Raw genomic sequence first — 16702 nt, forward strand, 5'->3', positions numbered from 1 at the left:
TTTGAGTCTCTGATAATATGCTGTTTATTGTAAAAAAAAAAATAATAATCTTTCTAGAAATTGATTTTTCTATCAATTTTAATGTAGGCAAAACAACACTGAGTAAAAGTAACAAATATTAATGAACATAAAGGAGAATTCCTCATGACTTGCAAAAAAAAAGAAGAAAATAATTACAAATTAGAACAGAAATAAGCATGAATATTCAAGTGAATACAGGTAATATCATCACAAAATACCACCACTGAAGAGAATGGGAGCATACCTGAAAGGAGATCCAATACCTATTATTTCCACTATATCCAAGTGAAGGGTATTTTTCTTGAGTATTTACAACACAATATTTACAACACATATATGCAGTTATGACAAAGAGAGAAACACACAGGACTGAGAATTTCATGTTTTTGTGAGACATAAAACATAAAAAAAAACTAAAAAGTAGAGGGCACGGTCCAGTATGGGATTGAATTATTTGGGATTGAAGTATTTTTACAAGGATAGTACAACTTTTTGCTTGTTTTCTGTGTTTCATAACAGCATCTGCACTGCTTATTGTGTATGAAAAGCTGCAGTTTTCATCTACGCGAAAAAGTTTTCTAAATTATTTTACCTGTCAGTTTGACCCTCAAGTGTTCTAATGGTGTCACCAGTGAGCTGGAAAAGCTGGTCTCTGCAGAGCGTTCAGTCACTCAGAAGTGTAACTACGGCCTATCCTGCTATAAAAGGGTTTGCCCATGAGAGTAACCCTGTCCTTACAGAAGTACTGGGCCGGATTCACCTGACTGACAATAAAACAATGAATCTGATAGACGATGTACAAGACACTCCTGGAAGTTGTTTTTTTTTTTTTTTTTGTTTTAGCTCATGGTGATCATCTCATATTTGTCCTTCAGACTGCTGTCCTCGTCCTCCTCCTCTTCCTCCTCCTCTTCCTCCTCGTGGGGCTTCTCTGGCTCCTCGTGGCGGTGGTGGTGCATCTCGATGAGGAGGTAGTAGACGACGGCGGCGACCACGCCCCCCACCATGGGCCCCGCCACCGGGATCCACCACCAGTAGTCTGCGGTGCTGCGAGCGCCGACACATAACGTTAAAATAAAGCACAACAGAAGCAGCTTGAATCACAAACAGTGCTGGCTGTCACTCAGGAAGCCGGCAGTGAGGCCGCTGTGGGTCACTGCTGCTGCCATGAGGCTGTTCATTAGCATCGACTGCATCTGATGGGTGCATGTGACATTATATAACCCTTTGGTTCGTTTCAACAGCGCATGTCTAACTCAACGGGTTTACTATGTAAATGTCGATAACAATAAAGGGATCCAATTTGGAAGAGTTGGAAACAGGCTGACAAAGATTTCTCCGAACTTTTGTTTCCATACTCCATACCAGCTAATATAAACATTGTTTGTGCTAATTTGGAATGTACCTATATTGTAATAATTTAATTTGTTGACAAAACTCAGATGTATAACAATGAAATCCTAAGCTCCTCTGCATGTCTCTGCTACAGTTACCTGAACACCTCCATGCCCCATCCTGCCACAGCAGTGAACAGCCGGGGTCCCAGGTCTCTGGCCGGGTTCAGCGGGTAGCCGCAGTTCAGTCCCATAGACACACCGATGGCCATGATGATCAGGCCGATGGCCAGCGGCTCCACACCTTTGGGAGCTCCAATGTTTCCCCCATCAATGATAGCCAGGATGCACAAGACCAGCATGCCGGTCCCCACAACCTGGAGGAGGGACACATCACTTTGTTTAGTAAACTGCAAAGTTAAAGCTGAAAGTGTAGACTATCACCGGATCAACATGTAGAGTTTCCCTCTATGGCAGAATTTCTCCCCAATACAGAAAGAAGTCTAGTCATGTTTTACTATTACTAAGTATCTAAAGAAAAACTGCCACCTGTACTAGAACCTCAACTGGGACCAAAACATGAACAGATGTGCAACCAGAACTAATTAAAAATACAGAGTAAATATTAACATTAGAATATTCACACTAATTTGTCTTATCTTAAGCGTTCACCTGATGTGGTTTTCATGTGGTTTCAAGCTGACAGACATGTTATTTTTGGATGGCTGCGCCACCTTAACTAAACAGACTGAAAAGGGTGTTAAGTATAGATTTGACCTTCCAGTGAAAGCCAGGAAATGGGTCATTAGACCCAAAACTAAGCAGATGAGGGGGTGTTCTCAGACTAAGTAGGGCAATCAATTTGCATTAGCCACATTTCCAAGAGAAGGCAGCATTTAGTGGCTGAATGGGAGCGGCAGTATAACCAGAGCAGACAGCAGTGAGAGGAGGTCATCGGGTTACAGCTCACCTGATCAATGAAGCCGCCCAGGACCGACAGGTGTCTGGCAGGGTAGGAAGCAAAGATGTGACCTGTTGCATTGATGCCCGTCACCGACAGAATCCCACTGGTGAAGTCCATGAAAGCATCTGCGAGGACAGAAATATTGACAATTAAATAGTTGTAACTGTACACAGAGAATGCTTTTGTCCATTAGCCTCTAATCTCGATGGACGTTGTGTAGCTGAAACATGTTCACTATGCCAGCTGCATAAAAACAGACTCATTTTTAAAGAATGTTAGTTATTAAGTTTTTGGGAAACTAGTTTTTGGGGAAACTAGTCCATAATGTATTCTATCACCATATGCCTCATTTGTTACGGTTTAATATGCGTGCATGAGGAGAGTAAATGTGTGGCTGAATAATACAGACATATTCACCATAGTATAATCCAAAGACTGCAGCAGCTCCAGCAAAACCACCGAGAAACTGAGCAATGACATAGAAGGGAAACTTCCAGATCTTCAGTTTGCCCAGGATAACCATGGCCAGAGACACAGCAGGGTTCACATGGCCTCCTGGGACGCAGGACAAAGCAGAGAGTGAAAGAGGGGCGCTGGGGGTGGAGAAGGCTGGAGCGACAGGCTCTCCATCATTAGTTAGGCAGTCACATTTACGAGAGACAGCAGAAGGGGAGCAGCCCCGAGGGCGGTGCTGGGTTTTGTTATGTATGTGCAATGGCAAAGAGATAGAATAATGGTCACACATTATAAATGCAAAGTTTAAGTCAAAAAACAAAAGCAAGCAACATTTTTCAGTGCGTTTTTGTCAAACTGTGTAGACATTATTCCATTCTGCCCGCTTTTTGACCTGTTTGATTGTCTGTTTGTGATCTGTCCTCATGAAAACCATTCAATCCCTTTAGAGAACTGAACTGGATCTAGCTTCTGCTCAGAGGGAAGCAGTCTTGTTGGGACTGAGTCTGATCTCTGTCATAGACGGATGAGTGTAGTCTATGATCAATGGAGTTTGCAGGACATTTAGTGCCCTGGGTTATGTATGACCTCAACGAGGCTGTGTGCGCTAGCTAAGAAATCAATGGTCAGTTCACATTCATTGAATCTGGACAGGAGCGCTGGCACGTTCTTGCTGACACTGGAGCCTTAGGTGGCACATGGCTGGACCAGCAGTCACAGTTATGTTAGTACAAGCTGCAAACTGTATGAATAACACTGTTAATACTATTACAACACGTAAAGGAGAACAATGTCAGATTGTTTTATATGTTCTGGCGCAGGTTGTGTTACTTATGAATTAAACACATTAAATACATCATAGAGTCTGTAGTACTAAACAATAGATTATGTGCCACCATGGTTGTTTACTACAACAAAAAAGCTGAAAAGGCACACAACAAACTAATGTTAACTACTATATTATTAAAACTGACGTGCCATTTTCAGTTGATTTGATGAGATGCCGATATCCAACAGAAGTCCAATAACAATTCATTACTTTATATTGCACATGCAGAATTTTATGCCATGCACTTTAACTCAGGATACCCGAGTTGGTCTGGTGTTTTGGCTCACATGAGATAAGTTGGGTGGAAATCTGCTGTTATTAAGTACAGAAGTATTTGGCACTGTGGGGACTTCGCATGATATTTACCTGACACTCCACCAGCCACATACACTGCCATCATCAGTCCTACAGAGAAGCCGATGTGGACGGTGAGCGGCTCGCCCAGGGTGTTGCGGCTGAGGACAGTCTGAGCGACGGACCCACAGCCAAACAACTGACAGACAGAAGGAGAAAAACAATTCTTCAGCCACATTCATTCGAGTGATTTGAATCTCTTTTGAAAGAGCATTTCTGAACATCAGATGAAACAGTCTTGACCTCAACACCAACCAGAAATACACACTACCAGTCAAATGTTTGGACACACCACATCTTTCTTTATTTGTACTATTTTACACATTTTAGAAATAGATAGCAAAGACATCAAAACTATGAAATAACACAAATGGAATTATGCAGTGGCCAAAAAAGTGTTAAACAAATCAAAACTATCTTATATTTTAGATTCTTTAAAGTAGCCGCCCTTTGCCTTGATGGAAAGGCAAAGGTTTTGGAAAGAAATTCATACATAGGCATCAACTTCACTGTTTCTATTTGTCTAAGAAACAAATTTCAAGCATTTAAGCATAAGCCTTTAGATCAAAATGGCTTTAAGATAATGAAAAACATAATACATTCAGGTGTGTCCAAACTCTTGACTGGTAGTGTAGATGTAAACAAGTTCTCAGATTTGAGAGGAAAAGTCCCAGCAGTGAGATCAACAGTAAAGCAAAGACACTGTATAAAGTATAAAGCACTATTGTGAAAGGTTCTTGTACTGTAACTCAGCCCAACCCAGCAGAAACACCATTTTATCAGAAGAAATGTTACTTACAACCAAGACAAAAGTTCCCAGGAATTCTGCCAGGAATTCCTTGAGTATTCCATGTTTCAGAGCACAGTGTTGCCTCATGCTTCTCCTGTGTTTTATTTCCATGTATCACTGTGCCAACTGCTGTCAGAACTGCCAGATGTCCAGCAGTGTGAACCTCTGGAGTTGATCAGAGCCGTCACGTCTAATCCCCACCTCTGCCCATCCGCAGCCATTCAGCGCAGATCATTGATCCGCTTGTAAAACCCATCGCATTCCTCTTCAGCCTCGTCAAAACACTGTTTTCAGGACAGAGGCCAGACGGGGTGAACGACAGGTGAATTTTATAAAGGGAGCGAGTCAAATCCAACCTTTTTGTTTTGCATTGTATCTAAATGAAATGTTAACTTAAATCAGATTTTCTTTATTCATGTGTATAGTCACAGACAGCACAGACAAACAATCAGCATGGATCATAATAATCCCTGATTTACAGAAACAGCATGCAGCTGAATTCATTTCAGTTTCAAGAATTGCAGTCAGTGTATGGATGTGAGTGAATGTTGGGGAAGCATCTTAGTACGATTATTCATTACTCTGAGATTTGCAGTTTGCACCATATTAACTCACACAGCAATGTAATAACTTAGGGAACAAAGAATTAATTTGAGTACGTGTAAATAAGCGGCAGCTAGACGGGCTTGCTGTTGTTTGCTGCGTTGTAAGAGTAACATCAGTTTGTCAGGACAGTTTGAGTAATGCAGTTATAAATATTGCCACTAGAGGCCAGCCTTGGCAAGATGCCATGCTATCCACAAATGGAAACATGATAAAGTCACACCTGAGTTGTTAGCAGAATTATGTAAAATTATCAACACAAGGATTCCTCACAGTAATTCCAATGTCTCTAAATAAAGTTCAGACTGTTTGACAGCGTTTTGCTTTCATCAGTCAGTCAGAGCCAAAGTCGTCGACGTCGTTCATATCATCCTCCACAATCATCATGAGTGGGGTTGATTTCTTCTTACGCCTGTTTATGGGAAAAGAAACATTACCAGCATTAGAGAACAATATGTGGCTTTGGCAACTAATGTAATACACATGCATGAACATGAGAGTACACATATTCACACACACAAACATGGCACACAGAGGCTCAGTGGAAGAGTGTGAGCGGTCACCTCATCTCGCTGCGCAGAGCGCTGAGCTGGCCGTGGAGCTGCTCGTTGGCCTCTAGCTGCTCGTCCAGATCTCTCTGTAGCTTCTTTTTCGCATGTTCCAGACGCTCGATCTCCTCCTCCGCTTCGTCCATCTGTCTCTTTGCTGTCTTCAGTCTCTGAGTCAGCTACAGAGTTCACCAAAGTGAGATATCGAATCATTTCAAGTCTGCTGCCTGTTCCACACTTCTTGGTAACTTTTATGTGTTTTTTGTGGTCAGTTAGAGATGCCTACCTGGTCTCTCTGGCTCTCCAGAGTGATGTGTTCCTCGTCCCCCTGCATCTTCATCTCCTTCACCCTGCGCTCCAGTTTGCGGTTTGCTTGCTGCAGGTTGTTGTTGTCTCTGAGGACACAAGCACCAAGAGATCACATCACTTCAGGGGGGTTCCTGTAACTCAACACCCTGCCAGTGCGTTCACACCAGAGAATACCCTCACTCTTACAACCTTGCATTACAATGCAGAGGGAAAGTGATACGAGTGGGTTCACTGCTAAACTACTACCATCAAGTATCTGATACAGCCATTACCCAGCACACAAATAAATAATACATCTTCAAACTTATCCTAATTTGACACTTCAAATACAGTGCAAATAAGAACATTAAAAACTGTATACATGAATATACATAAGTGGTTTTAGGTAAGAGTGATACTGCTCACCTCTCTTCTCCTTGCAACCTCTCCTCTAGTTCCTGGATGCGGGTGTTAAGTTTGGAGACCAAGGAGTCCTGGTTGTTCCTCTGGGACGCCTCCAGATGAGTCACTCTGCTCCGCAGGTCTTTATTCTGATAGAGGACATGAAACAGTAGAATGTCACGGACGGGGCAAAGTTAAGGTGGTTTACACAAAGATTTAGATGCCAACAGAGCGGGGTGAGTATGGATGGCTGATATTGTTCCCTGCAGATCGGATTTAAGCCAACTTAAGTGCTAGATAGGTGGGGTTTGCCATGCTACAGATGGGCCAGAGTGCCAGATGGTTTCAACATTCACAAAAAATATTTGAAAGTCAATTTAGTTTACTTTCCTGTGATTGGCAACTTACCTGACACCTGATCTGCATTTTCCTGATGTGGCAAACCCCAAATATCAGGCACTCCATGCGGGTTCAAACACAGTGACCATTATTTTGCAAATACTATTGGACACAGGTGTGGTGTCCAGGCCGTACCTGTCTCTCCAGGCTCGTCTTGTCACACTCCAGGTCCTGCCTGACTGCTCTCTCCTGCTGCAGCTCATTCCTCATCTGATCCATCTGTCACACACAACCAGCAGGGAGTCAATACAGTGTGTAGCTACTGAGAGCAGATGACAGAAAGGGAAACACAGTTTTATACCTGCACTCACATGAGGACCTATCACAGTCTCCCAATGAGCAGCTAATAGAGCATATGGTCGTAACATATGACCTAGGGGGTTTGGTGGACTCTTTAATCAAAAGCGTCTTACTGTACAAGGAGTGCATGCAGGTTTAGCATGGGTCGGCCCAGTGGGAACTAAACCACTAACTCTTGCATTCTTAGTGCCAATTTCTACCCATGGAGCTGCAGTATATAAAGACATGTACATGACATGTTGTCAAAAACATGGCTGTACCTCATTAAAAAAGGGCAGGACCTGATGATAAACAATTTCAGGTTCAGTGAGAAGTTCCCAGCCTAATTCCTAAGACCAGAGGAAATTATGTCTGGTCTGACCTGCCGCATCAGACAGAGAGCGGGATCTAAACTCTCTCTTCTCTAATAACATCCAGAGGCCCAGTGAAGGGAGTGTGAATAGCTGCTCACAATAGTTAGCTCTATTTTTGTCTTTCCAGTTCACCCAAAACAGTGTTTTGTGTCAATTAGTCTGCACCACTTTGCTCCCATGAATGGTGGCCTACTTTACAGACGAGCGGGACGTGAGGCGCTTATGGTTACATCAGTGATTAACAAACATACATGAAGTCAGCGGCGTTCAGTCATGTTTTGAGGCTGTCACACAGTGAATGTTAACAAGCGGAATAGAAACTTGTTTCCCAACCTATTGTGGACACACTGAGTCAGCAGCTTTCAGTGTTTGGAGAGAAATCTGAGACTCAGCCTTACATCTGTTTATGATAAAAACCTGACTATGTTCAAACTTGAGTCGTGGCATCATTCTCTGATGGAAAGGTTATCTCTTAGCAATCAGGGAAATGATATTCATGAATGTAAGCAAATGCAAAATGAGAGCTCTGTCTAGAAAAAGGAGGAATGTAACATGGGAGAGGCTGAGGGACTAGACTTGCCTGGTCTTTGCTTTTGTCGACTCGCTCCATCAGGCGGTCGGCACTGCTGCGCTCCTCGCTGAGATCCTCTTCCAGCTGACTGATACGTCCCTGAGAGGAGAGGAAAACGCCAAAAAACGCCTTATTTATATTACAATACATGATAACGTTTACCAATACGCAGACTCCCTTGTGCCATTAAACTAGGGCTGGGGTTAGAAACCTGGCTCAGATGTTAGAGAAAAGTGTGATGGTGAGAGCGCCGTATTGTTGGATTTGTAAAGTGATACATGGAGGGGATTATGGAAAAAAAGACAGTAAGAAGAAAATAATACTTGCAAAAACTATAGGAATTGAAGATTTAGGACAGCTGGTTATGGCTGAAAGGAAGTCACTTTATCTTTGATAAGGTGACTTCAGACGTCTGAGTAAACTCAGACAGGTCTGATAACTTTTACAGTAAACATGAGCTTCCTCGGTCGATACCCAGAGTCAACAGACAGCGCGGGGAACACAGTGGTGTTACTGTGTAATGTTTTGTCATCAGCAAGACAAACAGTGGTGAGGTGTGAGATGTTGTGGCCATGGCTCTGCTCAGCACCCTTATAATTCACAGGGACAGCCGGGTGCAAATACAGGCACCTGAAGAGGTAAACACTTCGAGACACATAATAAACTAATGCGTGTACTAATAAGTGTAAGTAACATTGAAAACTCCCCATGGTTATTACTTTAGAATGTTATATTTTTGGTGTACGTAAGCGAATATATCGTGATGTAAGCATATAATGCTGTTGTCATCTGAATTCCTCATAACTCCAGTTATGGGAGATTTTCATGTTTTTAGCTTCTATTGAAGGATTACATGATCCTCTGTGGGTTGAAAAAAATTTGATGTCTCTTGGCCTTATGAAACCCTTTCAAAACCCCATTGGATACACTCAAAATTCATGGCTGTCAAGCTAAAAACAACGCTGTTTTTTCTTACTTCTTACTTCCATTTTGGAGATATGAAGTTTTTCACCCAACAGCAGCTATATATTGATATTCATGTTGATGCAAATGTAAATTTTATTCTATTCTATTTGCTTCACGATGAGAAAAAAGTACAATTATCATTCATATTCTATTCTATACACAGTGAAATAAGTATAATTATGAGTATAATTATATTTATCAGTTTAAGTATATCAGTATATTTATCTGTAGAGAGCATCTCAGGTCAGTGATTTTCCTGAGCTGAGGTTCCGGAGTCGTTACCTCCATGAGTTTGACCTGTCGGCCTCGCTCGTCCACTCTGGCTGAGTTCCTCTCCTCCAGCTCCTCCACCCTCTGCTCCAGCTGCCGGCCCCTCAGCTGGGCCTCCTGCTGCTCCCTGCGACACCGCCGCAGGTCTTCCTCCAGAGGAAGCAGCTGAACACAGAGCAGACCGCAGAATAAACACACACGCTGAGATACGGTAATATGCAATTTCTACTGTCGGGCAATCAGACGTTATCGAGCGGCACGGGATTAATCAAGTCTGGTAACGAATCCAAGTCTACATGTCTTACGTCTCTCTTATGGATCTCAGGCTGCCAAAATCAGTATCATCTTTTAAGTCACTCGTTAAAACTTACTTTTATGTAAAGGCATTTTCTTAGTGTGGCTGTTATTCCTTCTCTTTTATTATTTTCATCATCATGATTTATAATTTTATTGTCTCTTTTATCCTTGTTTTATCCTTTTCATTATTTTTTTTACAACCTTTTGCTCTTATGTTTTATGACTTTGTTTTTTAACTCTGTTGGTGATTTTATCTTGTTTTGTAAAGCACACTGTAACCCTGGAAAAGTGCTATACAAATAAAGTTTATTATTATTATTACTGCGTCATTTTCACACAAGTACATTTTACATTTCTGAAGCTATGTTTCCATCCACCCCCACACACAAAACTTGGAAAACTTGTATGGGAATCCCCTCAGCACCTTATCACAAGAGGAATGCTGAAACCAAAAGACAAAAAAGAAAAAAGGGAACGTGTGGGTAATAAAGCACCGAGGTTTGCATTATATATACATACAGATACTTTCTTTTTTTTGGACCTCACTCATTTTCATCTCGGCATTGATTTTTGTATGTTATGGGATGCGCGTAAACATTTTCTGCTCCTAAGCATGCTGAACCCATCTACTGATGAGTCAGAGGGGGAATGCGTGCCACACCTCTTCCTGCAGTTTTTTGGCCGTCTGTCTGGATTTCTCCAGCTCCACTCCCTTTTCCTGCAGCTGTCTCCGCAGCTCGGCCAGCTCCCTCTGACTCTTCTCTCTGGCCTCGTCCACCAGGTTCTGAAGTGTGTCCGTCGACGCCTCGCACTCCTCCATGATGCTGTTCATCTGGCCACACAGACGAACGGTAAGCAAAGAGCTGCTGCAGTGAGATAACTGGACGTTCTGTGAAACTTACACATACGGCAAGGTGCATCTTATCTATTTGAAAGATGCTGTCCAAGTACAAGAAACATCAGCTGTTTCTGTTGCTCTAAAGAGGCTTCAAATGTTAGGGGAACAGATTATAGATGAATTTCGTTTCAAAATCCGATATAAAAATGACACCCACTCTCCCATATTGACTGCTGGCATGAAAGTTAAGCACATTATGGTTAAGTTAGGAGTCATCTTAACAAATTTGCTTATAAAATTGTTCATTTTTGAGGACAGAATCATTTATGTTTTCAAATATTGCTCTCACCTTCTTCTGCAGTTGCTCCACAGTCCTGTCCTGCAGCCTCCTCTCCTCCTCCAGTTCGCATTTTGTCCTCCACAGCTCTTCGATTTGTTTCCTCTCATCCTTGAGCTTCTCTTTCAGGTCCCTGTGCTCATGGTTGAGTTTGGTCAACTTGCTCTGTCAGAGGAAAACAGAGGGGAGTGCGTGAGTTTCCAGATCTGTCTAAAATAGTATTTATAAATCAAGTCAAATTGTCCTCATACTATAAATCCAACCCATATGGTACTCCAAACTCATGGAATTATTCGCAGATACTATTTGACCCAGGTCTGTGAGTTTCAAAAGGACTTACCTGCACATCCTCCAGGCGAGTGAGCAGGGATTGGTTCGACTGACACATCTCCTCCTCCTTCCTCCTCACATCCATCAACACTTCCTCCACCTGCTGCTTCTCCCTCTGTGGAACAATAAGCATATACAGTTAAAAATCGCATTATTCCACGTCAGAACTTGCTTCACTTAGAAAAGTTTTCCTTCAAAATGAATATCCTTTCCCCCCCTCCCACCTCCAGCTGGTTTGCTCTTTGCTCCAGTAGTTTCTCCAAGTCTTTGGACTGCTGGATTGTGTGGCTGAGCTGATCCACCTTGCTCTCCAGCCCCTGCACCTTTCCTCTCAGCTGGTCTCTCTCCTGGCTCAGAGACTTCACCTGCACCTTCGCTGCACCTCTCTCCTCGTCTGCCTCCACCTTCTCTTGTCCAAGCAGATCATTGCTCTAGGAAACAGACAGAAAAAAAAAGAGTGATTGATAGCATGAGAGGCAAAATAATCCCCTTTTAGGCTATTGGAAATAAGTAGAAATTAGGAGAAATATACGTTTTCCCTGTTACCTCTTTAGCCTGCTCTACAGCCCTCAGGAGCGTCTGGACCTCCTGTTCAAATTCTTCCTTCAGGGTGGCCATGTCTTTGTCATGCATTTCCACCTCCTCCTTCAGCGCCCCCTTCAGCGCACTGAGCTCCCTCTCCCTCCGGTGCAGCACCTCCTCCTGCTCCTCCTGCACCTGTAGGATCTCCTGAAAGTCCACCCGCAGCTGGGCCAAATCCTGACACAGACATTCATGAAAATATCACTACCTGGAGTCCAAACACAAAGCTTTGCAGTTGCTATTTGTGTGGTGTATCTCGTTACCTTCAGCAGGACTTCTTTCTCTGCATTTACCACCTCCATCTTCTTGGCTTGGTCCAGCTCATCGTGCATCTCAGACAGCTGCTGCTGAAGGTCTTTCATCTCTGTCTTAGATCTGTCTCTCTCCGCCTTCATCCGGGCCAGCCTGACACACCACACAACAACGCAAAATATGCAGGAAAGAAAGACACTTTTTAGTCCTATAGTTCATAACAGTTCTATGGTTTCCCATGCAAAACATCTCATTTTATTTGATACTTCAATGTTTCATGCTACTGTTTTTTTTTCAAAGCTGCACTACGCAAACAAGAATCATGTAACGTGACATCAGTGAACGCTCATGTTTACCAACCCGGCCAGTCTGTGATCGCTTTATACCAAAGGGACAAGAGAGGCAAAATATCGGTGAGTCCAGTTTTCTCTGAACAGAGTGCTCACTTGCTGCAGTTTAGGAGACTATTTGTATTTCGTTTCTATTTGTCAATGCATTTGGGCAAATAGGATGGATTTTCAGGGTTTAAATTAGGAAGGATCTCTTTTGCAACCCCACTTTGTGATTTAAGCTGATAAGATTGTTGTATTTTTACATAAAAATCTTACCTAGTGCAGCTTTAATCGCACATTTAGCTGAATGACTGTTAAGTCCTTACTCTTGTTTGGTTGACTGAAGTTTTTCCTCCATCTCAGCCAGTCTGTCCCTGAGTTTGTTCAGCTCCTCCTGACTTTTGGCCAATTCCTCCTGAAGGTTCTTCTTCTCTGTCCGTGCCTTTTCACAGGCCTTGGCCAGAGTCTTTTCATTCTGCAGAACACACACACAACAGAAAGGAACATCGTAAAAGCCAGGAATACAATAGAACAGAATAGAATAGAATAGAATAGGTTTTAAGGATGGGTACTGCACTATACCTTTGTCTCCACTTGCAGCTGTTTCTTCAGCTCAGACACTTCTTTCTCCAGCGCTGCCTGCTTCTCCTGCAACAGCTTCGCCTCAGCAGCATGATCCTACAGTTATTTGGAGGAAAAGAAGTCCAAGAACATGATATCATCTTCTGAAGTTTCTGTCAAAGACACATTCTCATGCTGAACAGTGATCAACAAGGCCAACAACCGCCTCATCCCAAAGCTCACTTTCTCCTCCTCCTCCTCCACATTCTCAGCAGTCTTCCACTTCAGTTTGTTGATCCTTTCAAACAACAGGTTGACTTTCCTCTGGGTGGTGGGATCATTATCAGTTGTACTGAAAAGCAGGAAAAACAGCCAGTTCAGCAACACATTAACAGTATTAACAGTGTAAAATCACAGCGTTCTTAACTAATTGTGACCGAGAAAGTGAAAGTGGTGGAAACTGGAGGATGGAAGTCTGAGAATAGAGTGAAAACTGTAAGTGCCCTTGTTTTAAAGCACAAGGGTGTTCAGTCGACCTGCCCCGGACACATAGAGGTTTTTAAAAAATGATATCTATACTTCAGTGCAGGGGTTCAAGCTGGGTACTGATGCGTCTTCAAAGTATTCCACGCTCGCTCAATGTGGAGGTAAAGGTGAAAACCATATTTCATCGGCGCTGTGGAAATCAGTTCATGCTCTGCATTCCTAACTGCTGTGTGTTTGAGCACAAGCAGCTGTAACAGCACAGCACCCCCTTTATCTCACTGCACTGCATGATCACACCCACAGGCTAATCATCAAAAGGTGGCTATGGTATGAAAAATAAGAGACGGTCATATGGAATATCTCTTTCTTACGAGGTCAGCCAAAAGAGTGTTTCAAAATAGTTAAGATAAGATAAATATAAAAAACAAATATAAAGAGAGATAATAACGTGTACAAGAAGAGAGAATAAATAAATAATTAAAATGCATAAAAAGAGAATAAAGATCAAGTTGCATAGGCAGTGCAGAAGAAAATAGTTCTGAGCCTAGTTTTAAACTTTCAGATGAAAGTGCAAATACAAAATCATATATTAAGTTAGGTTGGCTTAACAGCAGCCCAGGCTGTACTGACTTACCCATCCTTGAGGTAGGTGAACAGTATTTGTTTTGCTGTGTCTTCATTCGGGTCTACTGAAAGCTCTTGCTGTCCTTTCAGAAGATCAGGAGTGACCTGGTTACGAAATACATAGCAAATAAATACAACCTTTTAAATGACGACTGTGTCCCGTAGTAAAACTCTTTACCTGTGTGTCTCTCTCATCAGATTCGTCAGTTTGGTCGCAGGACGATCTGGACACAGCGGATTTCTCCAGTCTGTTAAGCACTTTCAACGCCCGCGGAGACATCGGCTCCTTTCCGTGTTGTCCTTTGAGCAGCGTGGTGGACTTGCTCTCCTCTCTCTGGCTTGCCAAGCTGGATTCTCCGCTGAAGAACTGGGCCCTGGGCGACCCGGGAGCACGCATCCCACCTGAGGTCTCGCCCCTGATGCCCTTCAGAGAGGAGGTGGCGCTGCAGGAGGAGGAGGAGGAGGAGGAGGAGGAAGAGTCTGACCTGCGGCTGCTGTCCACACTGCGTGACCTCCTGCACTCCTCCGGGTCCAGCCTGTTCCTCGGGCCACACCTTCCCCTCCGCTGGGAGCTGTTGAACCGGTCTATCAGCCTCCCGACGGAGGAGAAGGAGTCTGTGTCCACTGAGTTTGGGGACCGTGCAGGGGTCGCTCCGCCTGAGGAAGGCGCCTCGCTCTGGGCTTCACCCTGGTCTCCCCCGGGGCCCTCGGCAGGCAGAGGGATCTTGGCTTTGGTCGCTTTAGCAGCCTGGGTCGTCTCAGGCGGAAGGCCGGTGTGTATTTGCCCCGGTCGGGCAACTGAAGAAGTTTGTGACGGAACGAGGAGGTTGAGGTTGTTGCTGGCAGGATCGTAAGGTCTGAGAATCTCTGGGTGTCTCTGATAATGAAAAGCACTGGAGGCCGCAGTCCTCTGTGACTCCCTAAACTCAGCTGGTGAACGTCCATACTGCGCCGGTCTGTCAGCCGGTCCTTCGTCCACAGACTCACCAAGCGGAGACACCCTCGCCACGCCTGGGTTGTACCCGGCCTGGTGAGTGATGACAGACACGTCCCTGTGGCTCTCCTGCCCGCCGCTGTTCAGAACCACATACGGGTGACCTTTGAACCCTTGGACTTGCACCCTCACGCCGAATAAGTCGTCGTGGCTTCCTCTGGAGCCGTGCTGCTGCATGCAGCCTCTCTGCAGCCTGATGTCTGGAGAACCGCTCATTCTGTGAGACTCCATTCAGACAAACTCCTTAACTGGACAGTTTCACAGCTGTGAAGAAACAGGCAGGTATGTGTTTATCATGATGACACTTGCATGAACAAAGTGAGCAGAAAGGTCTTGCATGGGAAGGTGAATTGAAAACTGATGCATCATGGTACGTGTTTACAAAACATGTGAGGCGGGTTTGAGCTCCAGCGGGACAATGACAGGCCAAGAGCAGCTCACACAGCTGCACTCAACCAGACAGCAAAGATAAAGACAGAATAAATGGACACTGACAAGAGGTCGATATTGCTGTGCAATGAAAACAGTTCCTTCTGTGTGCTAATGACAGTATACTATTGTACAGCCAGAGTTGAGCCAACTGCATGACGACTACAACTGGCCCCGGTCTCCAGTGTCGTCACCCACTTGATGGGTAACACTTGAAGAAAGTGTTGATCAACAAATATGTTACTGTGAGGCTGAACAACCAGAAGAACACAAGACGTGTTGTGCAGCAGACAATATCTACTTAAAGGCACCATCCTGAGCATGGCTACTTTAATGAATAAACACTGCAGGACAGGTTTGAGACCGCAGTTTAGTCAATTACACCGGCTCAAGAACACTAGAGCAGCATAATTGTCAAAATGAAGATATCTCCATATACAGTGAGACTATAAGCCATAAGTTTAGCAGTTTTTAGTTTCAGGCTCAAACTTTTGAATTTTGTCGCCAGCTCTCAAATAAGTAGGCTATAAAACAAACCTCAATTTCGCAGCCTATCAGTTCAGAGACAGCTGGGTTTATTGATATGAACGCAGATACTAAATCTGTGGATCTGCGCTTTGTCATCCGGTTTTGCTTGATGATATTGAACTTCAGTTCGCCTCGCCCTTTTAACGTGAAACAAAGCGGTATGATAGAATAACATTATGGGAAAAAACAACTACACTAATCCTACGACATTTTTAAAGAATACTATACAAACATCATAGCAAAAGTATAAATCCCTTTAGGTGTATTATAGGAACATAATAGTGGTACTATAGGAGATGAAGAAAAAAAATCCCATAAAGTCCCTATAAACTCACCGCTGAGCACCGCAGACACACTATAAAAAGCCCCTGTAGAAGCGTTAGGGTGATTTTTCGTCCGGGTAGTTTGGACAAAAGGTTAAGAAAGAAATTAGTCCAAGGCGTAAACTTACCAGCTGTACGCGCTGCGTGCTGTGTGAGCGGAGGCGTCTGGACAAATAAGAGCAGTGCGCTCGGACTGTCCTGTCCTGTCCTGTCCTGTCCTGTCCTGTCCTGTCTCCTCCCGGACAGGAAGAAGCGCTCCGGCGTCCAACTGCATTCACTGGTTGGTTTGTGTCAGACTGAAACCACCTAACTGCTGTTGGATGGTTAATATGACATATGAATAT

General features: G+C 43.7%; 2 protein-coding genes across 2 annotated transcripts; both read right to left on the minus strand.

Annotated features, from left to right (window-relative positions):
* Positions 1-438: 438 nt before the first annotated feature.
* aqp9a (aquaporin 9a) lies at positions 439-4877 on the minus strand. Its single transcript, XM_071896624.2, has 6 exons — positions 4755-4877; positions 3968-4094; positions 2737-2874; positions 2326-2444; positions 1515-1732; positions 439-1068 (listed from the first exon to the last, which is right to left on the minus strand). The coding sequence occupies exons 1-6, from the start codon at positions 4854-4856 to the stop codon at positions 861-863; spliced, it is 912 nt and encodes a 303-aa protein (XP_071752725.1). The 5' UTR covers positions 4857-4877; the 3' UTR covers positions 439-860.
* A 748-nt stretch (positions 4878-5625) lies between these two features.
* LOC139909506 (cingulin-like protein 1) lies at positions 5626-16540 on the minus strand. The gene is made up of 19 exons (XM_071896623.2): positions 16487-16540; positions 14263-15342; positions 14095-14189; positions 13218-13326; positions 12996-13091; positions 12740-12888; positions 12093-12234; positions 11794-12006; positions 11472-11678; positions 11258-11362; positions 10930-11082; positions 10404-10574; positions 9458-9610; positions 8219-8308; positions 7121-7204; positions 6611-6735; positions 6183-6291; positions 5912-6075; positions 5626-5760 (listed from the first exon to the last, which is right to left on the minus strand). Exons 2-19 carry the CDS (start codon positions 15307-15309, stop codon positions 5682-5684), a joined length of 3291 nt encoding a protein of 1096 aa, XP_071752724.2. The 5' UTR covers positions 15310-15342; positions 16487-16540; the 3' UTR covers positions 5626-5681.
* Between the last annotated feature and the right edge of the window lie 162 nt (positions 16541-16702).

Source organism: Centroberyx gerrardi, chromosome 4 (genome assembly GCF_048128805.1).
Source record: "Centroberyx gerrardi isolate f3 chromosome 4, fCenGer3.hap1.cur.20231027, whole genome shotgun sequence".
Taxonomy (NCBI): domain Eukaryota; kingdom Metazoa; phylum Chordata; class Actinopteri; order Beryciformes; family Berycidae; genus Centroberyx; species Centroberyx gerrardi.